The 18,286-nt window shown below is 33.8% G+C and overlaps 1 protein-coding gene across 1 annotated transcript in view; it reads left to right on the forward strand.

The window, feature by feature from the left end:
• The window catches only part of LOC135135185 (follistatin-related protein 5-like), a 344,450-nt gene extending 326,449 nt beyond the window's left edge, over positions 1-18,001 (forward strand). Inside the window, exons 14-21 of the mRNA XM_064064188.1 lie at positions 9,328-9,465; positions 9,537-9,647; positions 9,702-9,809; positions 9,864-10,017; positions 10,071-10,271; positions 10,322-10,468; positions 11,038-11,127; positions 17,066-18,001. Of these exons, the coding sequence (XP_063920258.1) occupies positions 9,328-9,465; positions 9,537-9,647; positions 9,702-9,809; positions 9,864-10,017; positions 10,071-10,271; positions 10,322-10,468; positions 11,038-11,127; positions 17,066-17,205 (1,089 nt within the window). The 3' untranslated portion in view covers positions 17,206-18,001. The remainder of the gene's footprint in view (positions 1-9,327; positions 9,466-9,536; positions 9,648-9,701; positions 9,810-9,863; positions 10,018-10,070; positions 10,272-10,321; positions 10,469-11,037; positions 11,128-17,065) is intronic.
• Positions 18,002-18,286: the final 285 nt, after the last annotated feature.

Raw genomic sequence — 18,286 nt, forward strand, 5'->3', positions numbered from 1 at the left:
CACTTTTTACTTCAAAAAATAACAAATTACAAAAAATCGCAGCTAGGCGGATTGCTAAAATTTTTTTAGAAACATTCCGAAAACCCGTCGAGATGAACGAAATTTCACAATAATTAGTAGAGAGCGGATTTCTGTCGGGCTAGGCAAGGCCAAACTCGGTACGGCTCGTACGGGATGGGAATTCATTGCAGTTACGGGCTGCACTTCGTTTATTTGAGATTAGAATAACGCTGTTTCGTTGCACTCTGCTGTTAATTCCCGTTCTCATGTACTAAGCCGTTTGATTAATAAATCGTTAATTATATTTATGGAATAAGTGACGATTAAATTCAGTGATTATGTATCACCCGCTACTGAGTCCCGGCGATCCAGGGCGTCCCCACCTGTAATCGTGACGTAGCCCGACAGAAATCCGCTGTCTAATAATTAGACATGCACGTGTTTCTGATAATCAGTCATATAACCTAAATTATTTTGATATTGACGCTGTCATTTCTTGTACACACTCTTAAAAACGACATAATACGTCAAGGCATTCTAGGCAACACCAACGCATTCCTTGTTTAGTTTGACAATTACTGTCAAATAAATAACAAATAAAGGGTCAAATAACTGTGGAAGCTTTTACGAAAAAAAAAAAACTTTTCTAGTAGGCCATGAAATTTATTTTTAAAATAATGATGTAGGCAATTCAGTCATTTGACCCTGTAATTGACTGTTATTTGACTGCAACTGTTAAACAGAATGAAGAACGCGTTGGTGTTGCCAACATCATCATTCAATAAAAATTTAAAAATAAATTGTAGGTCCTATTACAGGAGTTTTTTTTATCATATGGTACTATGAACAAATTTCGGTTTTCAATTTAAAATTACCAAAAATTGATTAATAATAATCGGTGAGAATTTAGTGTAATAATGGTATAATAAATTGAGCTTAATGAATGATAATAATTCATTAATTCACTGATTAAGCAAAACAAATAGTCCACGAATTAGAGAATATTTGATCACATTTAATTACTATTACTATTAATTAATACGGTTAATTATGATTAACAACAATTAACTTTTAATTAATAAAATTTTATTCTTAGAAAAAATGTTAGCCCACTCCTATAACTTTGTATAACGCGCAACATAGTGTGACCTCTAAAAAAGAAACTTTGTTTGTTCTATGTATATTGTATACGGTGTACAAAAGCGAACTCCGTGCATGGCAAACAATTATGAATTGGCAGGTTTATAAAAATGTTGCAAACATTTTTCATATACGCGCACTAAAATACAACTTGTGAAAATAGGTGCAAAACTTATCGTTCTAGTCACACATTACTTCCGAAATCTATGTGAGCATCAGGCCCTCCGTTTTTATCGTGCCTGGAAAGTCTGAAGCTGACCTCAGTTCTAAATTGTTCAGCATTTTCTTTGCTATTAGTGTTTTTGCGGTCCTTTTTCACGATATAGGAGTACATCACCGTCATCATCGATTCCTGTAGCAAAAATTAGATACTATCCGGCCACGTCCCGCTTTAATACTCAAACTGATTTGTATTGAATGGAAAATTATTATCCCGAAACTCAAAAAAACTAAACTTGAATCAAACGACGTCAAAATCGAGACACGTAGAATTTGAACGTATTGTACTAAATTGAGCCCCGCGTTGACGACAGAGAAATAAAATGAGACTCGTTTAAAAATATCCCAATCAACTAGAAACTATCGCGAAAATTAACAATTTGATAGAATATACGAGTTTGTAAAAACAGTCGCTCTTTTAAACCCGTTGCTGCGATCTAGCTGCCTTCTGTCCTGTATTATTTTATGATTAACTTGTATAACAGAGACCACCAAAGTTAACAATAATCATTGAGATAATTGAATAAACGCTGTGTGTTTTCAGTCGTAAAACTAAAAAATGTTCCACTATAAAACCAATTTAACGTTTTCGAAAAATTATGAAATAACATTCAATTATTATTGATTTGATGAAAGACGTTGAAAATTCCACTTTGATTTCAAGTCTCCGGTATTTATACAATTTTAATAGACTAGAAAGAAAATCAATCAAAAAGTAAATGTATATCGTAAAATAAGGTAAAGAAATGCAGTAGTGAGATTTTTTGTACAGAGTTGGTTGAAAAATAAAATAAGTAGGTATAGTTACCGTTATGGCGATGGTTCCCTGAGTTTCGAATGTTATTATTATTTATTGATTTTTGGCAAGCAAAGATTAGAATTTAAACTAAAAACTTTTTGATCATGTAATATATATTTTACAAAATGTTAGTTTAAATAAAACAGGGTTAAATCTCGATTATATGAAATAAATTAGTACTTAAATATTATAACGCGTATACGTAAAACGGTAAACTGTGTCAAACAAGTAATTTTATAAAATGTTTGATTTTAATATCCAAAGCCATCAAAGTGAGTGCTACCTACTAGTTGATATTGGCCAACTCGTTACAAAATCAATCAATGAAAGTGAAACACTCCTGTTATCACATACTGATGAACGCTTATACAATGTGTTGTCCTTCGCTTGATCCAAAATATCATCAAATAATTTATTCTTGTATTTTCTTTAAGTCTGTTAATTCATTGTACAGCCACTGCCGTTGAAATGTACTACACTTTGACATGTATAAAATTTTATCTTTGTGATCTGCTCCGAATTTGAAGTGTCGCTAAAAACAGAAAACGGAGCAGAAAAAGAGCGTTTTCTAGAATATTTTCCTGATGCATTTTACATTAAATCAATTTTATTATTATAACAATATATTCTAAAGCATTTCTATTTTCTTCCACAATTTAATTTTACTTACATATTCATGTATTAGCTTAAGAGACTTGTTACCTATAAAATCACTGATTTATCACTAATTCCTGTGATTTCAGTGTGATCACTGAACTTGTTTACCACACTAGAAAATCAATCTCTTTGCATTGGCTATGTTCTTATTTATATGAGAATTAAAAAAATGCTGGTTATAACCTGCGACTTTTCATTGGAAACATAACAGTAAAAAATAAGTTCAAGTTTAATAAATACCAGCGAAAAATGAAACGAATATGTCTGCAAAATCAGAAAGAGAACTAGATCATCAACTTACGAGTTATTAAGAAAATTTATACTTTAATAAATAATAATTTTATCTACTTTCAATCTGTAAAGTATCATATTGCAGGTTTTTCTTTGGTATAATGTTTTACCGCATTACTGAATAAAGAAATCTGTTACCGCACTAGTGCGGTAAAGAATGAGTTTTAAAAAATTGGTCAAAAGTTGTTTCGACGCAACATCCCTCGGTCTTGAAATATGTACAGTGATAATTTTTTTGAGTCACCCTGTATATGCAAATCCAAAAAAATATTAATGGAATGATAAATCACAAATACAGACTCATCATATTTTGTATATTTTAGATAGGATTTATTCGGCAAACTTTTGAGGTGCCGTTATCAATTTTTTGGAGGGGATAAGTAAATATACTTTGAATAAAAATTTATCATGCTTATCATAACTGTAAATCATTTGCAAGATTTCAAAGCATTCGGTTTTACAGATTAAATTGCAAAATGTTGTTTCATAATTTTGATTTTTTTTTTCAAATTCGTAGACATAAACGACAAGTTTAGGACTATGTTATTTTGTACAATTTAAAACCCATTTACTATGTACAATTTTGAAGTGACGTCATCACATTATTGGTGGGGATGATTAGACAAATTTGAATTAGCCCTTTACCATCTACATGATATTCCTAACATAAATACAAAATTTCACAACAATCGGTCCAGTACTTTCGGAGATTATCTGTCTAATAAAAATCCGGGATGGCAGACAGACGGACAGACGGACAGACGGATAGACAGACGGAAACGGGAGATCTATTTCTTCGTCTTCTAGGGGTCATGAAAGGTCGAGAAAATATAAAAGTAGAGCCGACGAACTCGATTACAATACTTTCTTTGCTTACGCTCAGGAAGTAAAAAGAAAGTTGCAAAACTATTTATTAACATGAATTACACAGTTTAAAACATTTGTAAAGTTAACTCGAGTAGCTGTTCCAACGTTGAAGCTGGGTTTTCCCACCGTGACGTTATTTGTTGAACCCAGAGTAACTAACAAATCCATTATTTTAATAGCAATTATTTTCTTATTTTCGACCGATATTTCAACATCTCCTTCTGCCACGCTACCCGACTTCCAGCTTCCATGACGCTTGAGAGTATCTGCCAGTAATGATACCGAGAATCTACGAAAACAATGGCCCGTATAAATCGCGAGTTCAGATAATCCTAATACAATAGCGGTCTTCTTTGGAATTCTTCCAATTGTATTTATTCGTACCAGTTGCTAGGTACATTTAACTCGCCTATAGTTAAGAAAGAATCTGTCACGCTTGGTCTGACTGGAACGCAAAATTCTTACATTTCCTCTCGTTATATAACAATTTCCCGCACAATTTTAGTTTTTGAATTCAGTAAGGTGATCCTGATAAATTATCCTTCGTCTCTAACGTCTCGTGTCGTCAAATTTGTGATCTTCTCGCGTTGACAAGCACCAAAAACTCCGACTATCAAAACACCCTAAAAGTATAATAAATTTGAGATTGTTTTTATATACATATAATATGAACTCCAATTTACCTTCATAAATAAGAAATTCTTATCATTAATTTCCTTAAGAAATCGATTTATGTCTTCCTTGGAAAAAAATAACAATTTTCTAGGTCGGTAACCTTCTGATTTCCGCTTCAAGAAAGCCACAACCTGATCATATTTGCTGATATCAATAGTATTCTTCTTAATCGACATCAACGTCCGGAACAGGGAATATCTTCACCATATAAAAGGATGGTTTTAACTTCTCTGCTTGTTCAGCAAGAACAAGCTTTTCAAAAACGTCACCAATTTTTTTAACCTCCTTCCATTCGCCAAATTATTTGTACACTATCTCGTAACGCCCTTTAGATTTAGGAGAAATTAACGTATCTTTAGCAGATTGAGCAGCCACTTCAGTATCAGAAGGCAAATTATCCTCTGAGGAATAAAAAAAATACTGTGTCATTTATGAAAATTATTGAAAGTAGATAAAATGTTGCACAATATTTGTATTGTAATGTTTCTTAATGATGGATTATCCAACTCGCCTCGCCTTCGGCTCGTGTGACAATTTTTCCATCGGGTATAGTAAATAACTATTAACGTATGCTTGGTACCAAAAACAATTTACACCCTATTGACAAGTAGGTATACAGGATCGTCATAACGGCAACAAAATCCATCAAAAAATTCAATCAAAGTAATCAACTTTGAAATGCCACAAATGTAAGATATAATCACATTAACCATCGAAAGTCACTTTTGTGTTCATTTTTATCAAAATAGATCATAAGATCCATAAGGATCCACTCAGCACCTTATTTCATTAGTTCAGTTATCGTATTTGTATCAAATACAGTATCTTCTCTGCTAATGTCTTCACTAATTTACATGTCGCATGTCATTAAAATTACTTGTCTTTATTTATGAGAAGAAGAGAAAGCGATGAATAATCTACATGCAAGTAGTTTAAACTTCGTCAGTTTTGACACAAATATTATCCGTAAAATTAATTAACATCTAACTTCTTATGCACTTTATGTCAGAAATACCTTTTCTTGAAACAACTTAGTAGATAAAATAAATCAATCCATACATTCATTTTTAAGATATCATTTGTAATTGTAGCAATTCTAAGAAATTGGCCGAAGTTTATTTCGATTGAACTTCCCTCGCGTCTGAAGTAAGTAAGTCCTACAAATCCCGCTTTTTTGAAAAACTATAAAATTAAATTTTACGATATTTGTTTTGTGGTTACCAATATAAAGTAAAAACCAAGGACATAAATAACACTTCCGCAGCCTCTGGTGCCGTTGCCTAGAAAATTTAATTTACATGTTGTCAATATTTTAAAATATGTAGAAAAATAAAAACAAGAAAGTAGAAGGATGAGGTGTAAAAAAACTTGACTGTGACTACTTCACGACATTTTACCAACTCCATTATGTTGTTATGTTGGAAGTTTCCTTTTTTAGCTTCCACTTAGATATTATTTACTCTCAGACATATTATTAATCTAATACTTAATGAATAAATTGTAAGGTTAATTTTGAACAAAACTGTGATAATTATCTGAAAGCCGTAAGCAGTGTTGATTCCAATAAGGATAGTTCCGCATAAAATTAAATATGCAAGCACATTTTTTTAATTTTTAACAAACAATAAAATTCGCTGATAAATGGGTAGAAGGTCCCGCACACTTTTAAAATTACTGAACGAATAGAAAAGCAAAATAAGAATGAAAAACTATACCGAAAACAAAACTTAACCGTCAGCCGGCGGCAGCTCTTTATGGAGGTAACTGACTGGCTGCAAGTCATAAATTACTGGAACGCCCGGAAATTGCCAATTTTGCATTTTGCACAATCTCAAGATCACGGAATGGGACTATTTGGCGCGGCCGACTTGGCGCGGCCAACTTGGCGCGGCCGACTTGGCGCGAGCCATTTTGGCGCAAAGCCAACTTGGCGCAGGGACACTTTGGCGCAAGCCATCTTGGCGCGAGCCATCTTGGCGCGAGTACGTCGGTATATAATATAAAAAATATTTATTGCTCGTACTTTGGTTGGCACCCTGTTATTTATGCTAAGTGTAGGCAACCAAATACACATTTTCATTCCCACAAATTCTAATAACTAAATGATCCACTGAGCAAGAAGTTCCACGTTTAGGAGTATGTTTATAATGGGGTGCAGGGCGCGAAGCGCCCGTGTGTCCATTAAAAAGTCGACATTACCCCTCCCCGCGTTGGAGAGTATAAAAATTAGGTTATGCTAACAACGGGTGCAATTTTTGTATATTTATATCTATTTTTCTTGGTGCAAGTTCATTCGCGCCAAGATGGCTCGCGCCAAGATGGCTTACGCCAAAGTGTCCCTGCGCCAAAGTGTCCCTGCGCCAAAATGTCTCGCGCCAAGTCGGCCGCGCCGAATTGTCCTAGACCGTCAAGATCATATGGTTCAACAAACGGTCAGGGGAAAACGAAATCGTATTTTTATAATAACCAAATTAAAAACAAGCAAATTTTATTTTCCGCTACGTTTAGGCCAGAAGAGGTCCCTCACTAGCATATCCTTATAAATCTGCCTCTGGCCGGACGCCGCACAAGTAGGACATTGTAAAATATACTTACAGCAGATAACCAACGGAATGAGTGGTTTTTCAGCAATATGCGTAGTGCTTGAAATGTTTGAAGAATGTCACGTAGACATGTGTTGATTAGAATGAGTTTTTCGTCTCAAAACACAAGACCAAATTTATTAATAAGTCTTAATTGAACAAAACATTTTGAATGTTTCTAATATATTTCTTAATAAATCATTATTTTATTGTTATATGTATTCTCACTTTTCTTAAATTGATCAATAAAAAATGAGTGATTAATTTTATTAAATTTAATACCGTCGATCGTTTCATACCGTCGTTGGTTTGTGAAGCAGGAATTTTACCACTAAGTTGAACATTTGTAGTAAGGAGGTTGGGTGTTATATTGGTGAAGAACATGGTGGATTAAACAATAAACATATATAGTGATAATAAGCTAAATCAAGATAATATTCATAAACTACAAGTACAGGAGTATATTATTTCATACAAAATCGGTAATGTTAATTATGCAATATAATGGGCGGACGTCATCAAATTGTTGGTGGGGGTGATTAGCCAAATTTTGGTTAGCGGTTTACCATCTACATGATATTCCTAATATACGTACAAACTTCTATAACAATCGGTGCAGTAGTCTCCGAGATTATCTGTCTAATAAAAATCCAGTTAGACGACAGACAGACAGACTGGAGACCTATTTCTTCGTACTCTAGGGGTCATGAAAGGTCGAGAAAACCTAAAAGTAAAGAGTCAGTAGGTTATTATTAATCAAATGTAAGTAATGTTCCATCGTAGGACACCCACATTTTTTATAAAGATTCATTTAATATTTTTTGCGACGGCATCCTCAATTTCTTAGTTAATATAAGTGCAGTAACTTTAATATAAATGTATATTATATTAGAAATTAAATTGTTCGTTCTTTGTGAAACAAATGAATTCATCAACAATTTTATAGAGACGTCAGAGTATGCTCATATATATGGAATGAAGAAATGTTAGCTTCCATTTCGGCGTTATTACTTCAGTGTTAATATTTATCATAACTTGAAAGAAAATTGTTAAGCGAGTTCTTTTTCTAACATTAATTATAAAACGTTATTTTACTATTTCTCTTTTAAAATAGTCGGTATGCCTAAAATTAAAAGCAAAGTAGATTATTAAATCACAAGTAAAAAAATATGTTACGGTGGATATTCCAAGTGAGGTTTATTTAACAAAATTTTATTTTTTTCCAAGACGTTCATACTGATATGACAATTTCAAGCCTCCTTCTCTCCCAGACGTTTGAATTTGAAAAGTAGTCCTATTAAATAATGAACTGTACTTGAAATTTTTTTCCCACACCGATAAGGTACTCTGTAAAAAATGCAACGGAAGTTACAATTTCGATAGTTCTAGAAATCTGACTTTTATTCTTGTAGCTGCAAAAGACAAGCAAAAACACTAGAAATTTAAACACAGTTGATGACGCTCATATTTACGCAAACAACAGTGCAAAAACCGTAATTAATTTAAGCTTGTTTTACAGTCGACAATTCAATGTGTTTCGGAATTCATTTGGAACGATCTATTGTTCACAATGTCCATATTTTTTGTATCATAATGAACGTAACTTTGAATATTATAATTTCAAAGCATCATTGTATACACATTCAGTTTCACAGAAGCTATTTCTCGTCAGTGTCAGATGTTTGTAAAAAAATTTGTGAAACATTTGTGCGTTTTTTTTTTAATCAATTAAGTTAGAGCATAGCTTGCTTAAAACGTCGTTTTTCAACAATACTATTTCGTTTTTTGTAAATAAATAACCCTTTTTCACCGTCCGTAATACGCTGAAAGTAAACAAAAAACTTCGAGATAAAGCAACCACTCGAGTGGGTCAGAATCTTAAAATAGTCAGCTGTTTCCTTCTTTGGTGTATATAATAGCATTATCCTGTTTGAATACATTTTATTCAGACGAAAAAACGGAACTGTAAAGAACATAAAACATTAACGGCATTTATTTTCACCAGTAATAGTTGTAATTAGTTCTGTTGCTATTAGAATTGATTTAAATTGACGTAAAAATGTAAAAATTTTCAGTTTTAGCAAATTTATTTTTCAGGAATACGTGTGCGGCGATAAAGGAATCAAGTGTTCCTGGGGACGTGCAATAAATGTTGCTAACAGATATGTGTACGCAAGCCAACCAGAAAGAGATAGAGTTATTATTATTTCCAAAGTTCAAATGGTAGTAGTTGATGTAAGTACGGCAAAGATTCCATTAAAAATATTTATAGTAGAAAGTATAACAACTTGAGGTCATTATTTTAGGTTGTTAGTACTGATAAATACCCGGTGGAGTTATTCCACGTTCCTCACTTAGATCAGGTGTGGATTCTAAACTGGCGATCAACAAACAACACCGGCATTAAAACCATTCAGGTGAAAAGCGCTGAAAGCTTTTATCGCTGCAAATTTTAACTGTTCTTTTTTTAGGTAATCCGAGATGCCGGCCAGAAAAGGAAGCACCACACAGTGCATCCCGAACCAATCGATGGGCATTTTGATTTAGTAAAAGGCCTTTTCATTCCATCCCCGGATCAAGTATTTCTTCTATAAAAACCGTGTCTGTTAAATGATCTTTTCATTACATTTCAGGAACTCTCGCACTACAGCTTCAAATACGGCTACGCAACACATACCAATCAAAGAGGTCTTTATAAACTTGATCTCGTTAATTTAAGATATACGAGATCAGTAGACTTAACCCCTTATAATTGCGTTCCAACTCAAATTCAGTTTTCAGCGCTGTGTAAGTGATCCGCCGAAGATCGGATTCAGCGTTAAAAATTAACTTTTTTACAGACGGTTTAGTAATAATGCAATGTCTGGAACCTGTCACTAACAGGCCGACCGGTCAATTGATTCTGGATTACCTAACCGATACGGTTATTGGAACTAAACCAAATTTGCCTGGAATCCCGTACATATCTCCAGATTCCAGAAAACTCGTTACTTTAGATCGTACAAACAATAGGGCTACCCTTATCGTTCAAGAAATAACAGGTAGGCCCTTTTATTTTTAGATAAAATATTGCTGATTTTTCTGTTTGTAGAAAATGGACTCGTGTTTTCTTTTGATGTGAAAACGACCCTGAATATATCGGATGTCACGTTCTATCCTAGTCAAACCACTCACAGTTATGATATTTACGCAAGTGCCCAAGATAAAGAAGATATTTTATTCCTTAATTTATTAACAGGTTGGTACGACCACAAAAACTACAAATAATGCAAAATCAAGAAGCGTAAACATAATTACTTAGGGACAAGAAATTTTTAAAAACTGGAAACTAAGACAGAGGATTTAATAAATTTATGTGTCGAATCACCTGCTACTAATTATTTAGGATCGATCGACGTAAAAATTATTATATTTCCACGGTTGATCAACCAAATATGTACCTTTTTTAAATTTCTCATGATAAATAAACCAAAACATGGACATGTTTTACATAACAAGTCACCCAATTAGGGAAAGGAAGTTATCAACCCGAGGTTAAAAAAAATCCTAACATGATATTGTCATCACGACAAGGAATTAACGAAAACCGCAGAAAGCTTCTGTTTGTTCTATACATCTGTATTTATTTATTTTCGTCATATTATATTATGAGGCGCAATTAAAAATGCGGTAGAAGCGGCTGGATCAGCTAAAATTGACTGATTGGCGCTACTTTTAGATGAATTAATTATAAATTAAATAAAACTTTTGTTACCCTATTTGATTTTCAAATTTGTATTGTTTAAAAAAAATAAACACACGTTTCAGGTAAAGTGGAGATAATCACTGGAGTCGGGAAAGCAGTTCCCATGAAACTGACCAAATGGAACAACCCTAACAGACCAATCAGCGGATCAGGTGAGACCAGTAGTTCATGCATTAATAGATATTTCCTTATGAATTTTAAAACATGGAGATGTAGCGTTTTTAAAGTAAACTGCACCAAATTGAAACGAATATTTCCGTCCACAGAGCATACACTTACTATGATTAATATTTTTGAACGGTTTTATAATTTGATCGATGTGTTCAACAAACCCTGAGTTTAGAAAACTTTGTTACAAAATTTTGTAAAACTGAAGTACATTTACGCCGTGAAATTAACGATAGACTGCCGAATACGAAGCGTCCAGTTCTATGGCAGTAAAGTGGAACGGTTCCAAGGTGGTATACGTTAAACAGATACTTCATTTACCTTTTTAGAGGTCGCTTGTACTTCTTAAATACACTAATTTGTAATATGACTGCATTTCACGAAACTTAACAGTCGACCTGCACTGAGAATAGTAAAAGCTTAATCAACAGATGAAAACTGTAAAGTTTGTCTACAATTAGCTACCGTGCTTTGAATTAATGAAATTTCATCTTATGAAAAGATTAGATTAGAATAACACATTATTCATAAGCTACAAGTACGCTCTCAAGAAAATTTTCTGCAACTAGTTTGGAACAAAAGGACTTCAAAAACTCCAGGAATAAAAGCGAACTGCTTCAACCACAACAAATAGAGACTTATCCATTCTAGACACTCCTTTGGATGCTCTCCTAGACGACCTAGATCTCCGATAAACCCCGACAAATTCTGTAACTTTCAAAATCTTCCATCACGAATGTGCACGTGGTAACGCTTATCTCAAAATTGAGATTAAATTATTCAAATTCACTAAGTTTCATCATTTATCGTAATCTGTGCTATCTCAGAACTTTTGTAAATTTTGTGAATGCATTTTTTGCAACATTTACTTTAAAGTATCTGGTGCTGTTTAGGGTCATTTTGAAATCTGAATTGCGAGTTTGAGATAAAAAAAATCCTATTATTGTTTGTACGTTGTGCAATAAACTAGGAAACTAGAGAACGATTTTTGTTAATTACACTTTATTATATCACGGAACGATGTTTACATTTATTTGTTTTATAAAATTTGCTTTGTCAATGCAGTTACTGTTCTTGTAAAGTGTGAAGTGATAGTCAAAATCCACACAAATATTTATTATACATTTTATCTTTATGGCAAAATACATCAATAAAACTGGAAGTCCATTGTGAAGGCAAAATAAAAAACATAAAATCGTAGAAACGCGAAGCACCTTGAAGATAGTTCTTGGGGATTATGTTCGTTTTTCCCCGATTCTGTGAGTAATACATCGTAACAAATGATTTGGAATAAATTTGTTTTCTTTTTTTGAAATAGTTATTATTATATAATAATTTTTTGAGATAAAGTCTTCATCTCGTGATTCGTGGATATAAGTAAGTAATAATATAAATCGCTACATATATTAATTTCAGGACATAAAATATGATTATGATATTTCTGAAATAATCAAACAAATCAATTTTTCGTGATAATAGCGATAGCTACCGAATCCATGTCGGTCTTGCAAATAGTGAACGCATAACCCCAAACCATAGTGGAGATTAACTAAATATAGCAGGGATTTATTATCAAAATTATTGGATTTACAACTCACCGCATTAGATGCTGTAGCTTCTACCACTGAGAGAATAACAAATTTGGCGCATCTTATGAGAGAAACAGCCGTGAACAAAGCCTCAAATGCACATAAACAAATGCTAAATGCCAAGAAGCGCTGACACAGAGCACAGCAAATTTCAATCGATTAAAACGTCGCAATACTCCAAAAAATCTGATGAAATTCAGACGTCTTCGTGCACATGAAAAATATGTCCTCAAAAAAAGTAAGAATCATGGCGGCACTACGTCTCAACATTTCGTCTGGTACTCCATCAGTGTCCGAAGTTTGGAGGAAGATCAAAAAAATTAAAGCAGTACCATCCAGTATCCAGTATCTAAATCAGACAGCTCTATTGCGAAAATCTTCGGATATGAATTTCATTAGTCCTCGTTCAGTGCAACTTGATGAAAGTGCTCATCCAGGGCCGGATTAAGACCCGCAGATGCCTTAAGTACTTAGAAGATTAAGAATTTTGGCACAAATGGTTTTCTAGTTCGTAACATTGCATTATTTCCTTTTAATTTCTAGTATAGGACATAAGGTACAATCATGCTGATTTGGTTGTGTTAGGTGACAAACGTGTGATATTGAAAAAAGATAGGGATTTTTTTTGAGTGCCACTGTCGATGGCAATAAAATTTTCACTACGGTCCATCTCAACAATTTCCCCCCACCCATCTCGGTTGCCGCATAAAAATTAGTGGAAGTCAATAGACGCCTGAGGCAGACTCCGCACAAGAATTCTGGTCAAAGTATAGCTCGTGCATAAATAGTTGTACTGACAGGATTTTTAGTATCCTTCAACCGAGAAAATGGACACTCAGCTGTGTAATTTGTACTCCTTAATGTTACTAATATACGAAAGTCAACGTCTACATTTAAAAACGCGAATGCATTATTGTCTTCCACAGTTGTTTTATGAAGTTCAGCATGAGTTTGGTTTTTACACTTTTCCTACACTGAACTTATGGCACATATGAATGAAACTGCTGAAGCTCAGCTGAGAAATTACTGTTGAAGTCCTTTAGGTAACCATCATCGGTTTTTGACGGCAATGAAAATTTTTTTCAATGTTAGTAAATGATAAAAGGTCATTATGTGGTTCATATATTAGGAATGAAAATCTCTCTGGTATTTCTTTATACACCTTTCCTCTTCTTTTCATTTCCGTTTCGAGTTTGTCAATAATTGTGTCAAAGGAAAAGAAATTTATCTCCGGCATCCAAATATACTTCTGGTGCATTTCCGTCATTGGGTACCTATTTGATGAGACGCCAGTTTAGCTTAGCTGCCTTTATAGTCGACATTCATATCTTTCAAATTTATCTTGTGAAGTAAACAGTTCGTCAACTCATAATCTATACAGATCTACACATGTGCCTAAGTTCACATTCTCATTTTCTAGAACTTGGCTTAAAGGCCAATTTCAAGTTGACCAATTCCGCTAATGCAACTCACAAAGTCTAACTATTGCATCTTATGTGCAAGATTATTGGCTTCTTTTCTAGCATCTCCCTTTTGCGACTGGTCTTCAACTAGATACTCCAATGTTTCTAAAATTTTCAGAGAAAGATTCAAAATTGCTTCTATTATCATAGGTACCTCCCATCTGGTATCAGATGAGGATTATAAGACACTCTCATTTCAAATATAGCTTTAGGAATTTTCGAGTGGATTTTGTCACAAATCGGATCATTAACTATGTCGCCCATGGACCATGGTAAATTCGGGTACGAAAAATGTCTGTGGTGCCCTTTTCCCTTGACACCTTAAGCACGTATTTATTTTGCTTAATGGTTATTCCAACCCTGGTTATTCTCTTGAATCAGCTACTATCGATGGAAGAACTACATGATGCCCTTGAAATTCTGTTTTATTCCTTTAAAAGTTACGGCTACCTGCCAGATATGTTGGAGTCGAAAATTTACAACGTCTTTTCAAATACCGACAAAGTTTTAATTTTGATTTAAAGAACATTTTCGAGACAGCGTGGGTTATGCCAATTTTTCCAAACAAACTTTAGATTCCCGTTTTGTTTGTTGTGCCAAATTTCAGGCACTGGTACGTATCATTTCTACTGTTTCTGTTGTATTTACCGATGCTTGCAAAACTGACAAAGCTCTTAACTGCACACCGTTAATTCCCACATCGTCATAAATCTCCTTCGTTCCTAGACCCCGTTGTATTCTAACCGTTCCACTCTCTAGCTTGTTAAAAACCCTATATCCTGTAGAAATCATCACCCGTTCCAACCCAATGTGTTCTGCACAGCTTTGTTAAGATCATTGCGCCTACTACAAAAAAATCTATAGCCCCACTCCTCCAAGTCTCCGTAAAATTGTTCACTTTATTTGGGTCCCATTGCATAATGTCATAATAATTATCAACGATGAAGTCAATCAAGTTCGGTCAAATTCTGGTTTGTCCCTGGAACTCAACGCAATCAAATTGAAGTCAAAGAATACCTCTATGTATATCAAGAATGACAGTTATAGTCGCAACATCTCAACTGAGCACTATTAAAGCGAATATCCAAAAATGGTTAGGGCGACCTCCTAGACGTGAAGGAGTTATTTGAACCTAAATAAACTTAACCACATCCATCACCTATAATACGAAGGCTAACCCTTTTATAATAGATGTAACGACCCATTAACAATCCATCACACCTTATAAGAGTGTCCAAGTTATGCCTCTAAACACCTTGCTTTGGACTTCAAACTGCCCGTAAGTATACCTTTTCCAACTAGGAAGAAAGCGAAATCAGACAGTTCCTTTCCTCAACACGACCACCTCAGTTATAATTTTCTATTATTTTTCATGTTCCTGTACCGGAAAGTCACAACACTGTGCGTCTAATGCGTTTTATGCTTTTTAAAGAAAAATGTTTGTATCTTGCCAAAAATCTAAAATAATTAAGTTTCAAATATTTTTGAACCACAAGTAAAGGAATTTGATGTTGTAATCATTAAAGTAAGATTTATTTAATGGTCTTTTGAAATGATGTCATAAATAGAAAGAAAGGTTCTTGGAAAAATATTTGGAGTTAAGAAAGTTGAAAATGCTTGGGAACGAAGAACTAACCAAGAATTTATAACTAAAGTGAAAAAAGCTCCATTGTTTTGTTGGCTGATTGATTAGTTGGAAAAAAACAGAAAAAAGACAACAAAATGCAGCAACTGCACAGAGCAAGAAATTGGACCTCGCCGAGGCAAACTACCCTACTCAAAAACCACCCTCTTGGTTTTTTTTTCTTCTTTTACATCACTCCCTTTTCTTACTGGTCGTCCGACGCTCGAGATTTTAAATTCACACTGGGACACCACAATATTAAGAAACCAAATGCCAACTGGACGTATCTTGCCAAGAACATACAGAAACGAACAACATACATTTTCGTATTCTATTAATAGTGAAGTGTCAAGAAAATTTGAAATTAGGCAGTCGGTAAAATGGATCGTATTACAATAGACAGCTTGCAAAATCAAATACATCGTATGTACGATCTCCCTAAATCTGAAATTCAAATAGAAGTTGCTATTATTAAAAAAACAGAAAAAATCTATGCATAATCTTTGCTCGTTTGTTATTTTTAATGCCGATATTTTGTATGTAAACTAATTCAACGTACCTTTACTCTGGGTTATGTATTTTTTATAATACATTTAGCGATTAATTTATGCTACGTTAACGTTCACAGTGAGTAGCTTTTTATAAACGTTCATTCTACCAAAAAATTGCATATTAAAATGTTTTAGGAATTATCGTAGAGAGGCCGTTCCGACAAAAATTTTTATAAAATGATTTATGTGACGAAATTTATAACTTTCTGGCAAAATTAAAAACCATTTCCAGGATACACACAGACAGTGTATTTCGCTCGGATGTGAAGATACTCCAGGTTGATTTATATGGATTAACAAATTGTGGTTAAAGGATGAAAACGTAACTTGATCCTTTGATAAGTGTGTAATATTAAATATTAAATTACAGCCTTACGAAAATGTTCATTATTTATATACAGTGCGGCTTTAATGTGGTTATATCGCCGAAAGTACAGTTTTGAAATTTAAGACGATTAACTGAGTAATCAAATGATGCTGATTGACGTCATAGTGACGCGCGGTGACAATGTCAGAACTATGACATAGAGATAAAATGTATTTCGTTTTCTATGTTGTGAATTATACATATATTTGCTCTCACTGAATACGCGATACAAATATTCGTCTTAAGGTGTGCGTAAATCTGTTACTTTAAGAACATATCCTTGGTATTTCTTTGCTCTATGAATTTACTTCTAATCGAATATTTTCAGGTTTGTTTGGGCAGTACATGGTGACGCCTGCGAGTGAGGCGTTATTCGTGATAAATGGCCGGTCGCGAACAGTAAATTGTGAAATAGGTGCAGTGAACCACCCAAGCGCCGTCGTCTGGACCACCCTTAAGATTCATTAGTGGTCCGTCATACAAATAATATCAACTCGTTTCGTATTACTTAAAAATTATACTTTTTATACTAATATCAAAACGCTGAGTGTCAAAACCATCACCTCATTTCATTTTCCCCTTTCTTTCGCTCCGCATGTATGATTTTGACACGAAGACATTTTAGGAAATAATTGTTAATAAGAAATGTACCTATATAAGAAGTTTGTCAGACCTCGTTGTAGCCACGTCTACGATTATCAATATCGAGATCACTGCATCTGTCCAATTTTTGGTGACTCTGATTTTGGAACTGAATATTTTAATAATAATGTTGTTTTAGTAAATGTAGTCTTGTGATAACTTGAAGTTTTATAATGTAAACTTAGGGCACAAATTGTCCATACGCTCCACACTTTATGAACGGTCTGTGCTCTCACGACTCCCGAGCGTATTTTGCTTTCTGCTCATAGTTGACGCACATAATAATATTTTTTAAAACTAGTTTTGAGAGATGTTAATGCAGCAGAAATGTGGCAAGTGAAATGCGCCTGGGGAGTAACTTTGTGGTTAAATTATGGTACATTGATCTTTCTTTCTGCAGTCGACCAGAATTGTTTGTTACGACTACTTTGTAGTTTAACATTTCTGTAGATTTTCAGGTAGTTTGTACCCTTCTTTGTTTTTGCTGGCTTGCTCTCTATATCTCGCCTTTATATAAGCTTCTAAAAATGTTGTTTATTGTATCACAAATGGGCTTATTGTAATATAGGTATTATGGTGCAATATTGTTTATACAGAAATAAACTGACAACATTGAAATATATTTATTCCTGACTTTATATTCCCAAGCGTCTTCAGAATAATAAACTTGCTGAGTGAAAAACGAACAACTGAAAGTATCCATTCGACTTCATACCTCCTACCCAACCCGAACCCGAATGTATTATGAAGGATCTTTAAAAAAAAGTTAGTGGAAACGGTTCTGAAGTAGTTAAAACGTACTATTTTTTAGTCAAAAAAGAACGTACTGATGTAGATTTATTAACAACTACCCAAATCTAATAAATAAATAAATCCTCTTCTTTTTTAAAGAAGTAATTGCTCATAA

Source organism: Zophobas morio, unplaced genomic scaffold, assembly GCF_036711695.1.
Source record: "Zophobas morio isolate AGI-343-1 ecotype UQ-CSIRO unplaced genomic scaffold, CSIRO_AGI_Zmor_V1 ptg000024l, whole genome shotgun sequence".
Classification (NCBI taxonomy): domain Eukaryota; kingdom Metazoa; phylum Arthropoda; class Insecta; order Coleoptera; family Tenebrionidae; genus Zophobas; species Zophobas morio.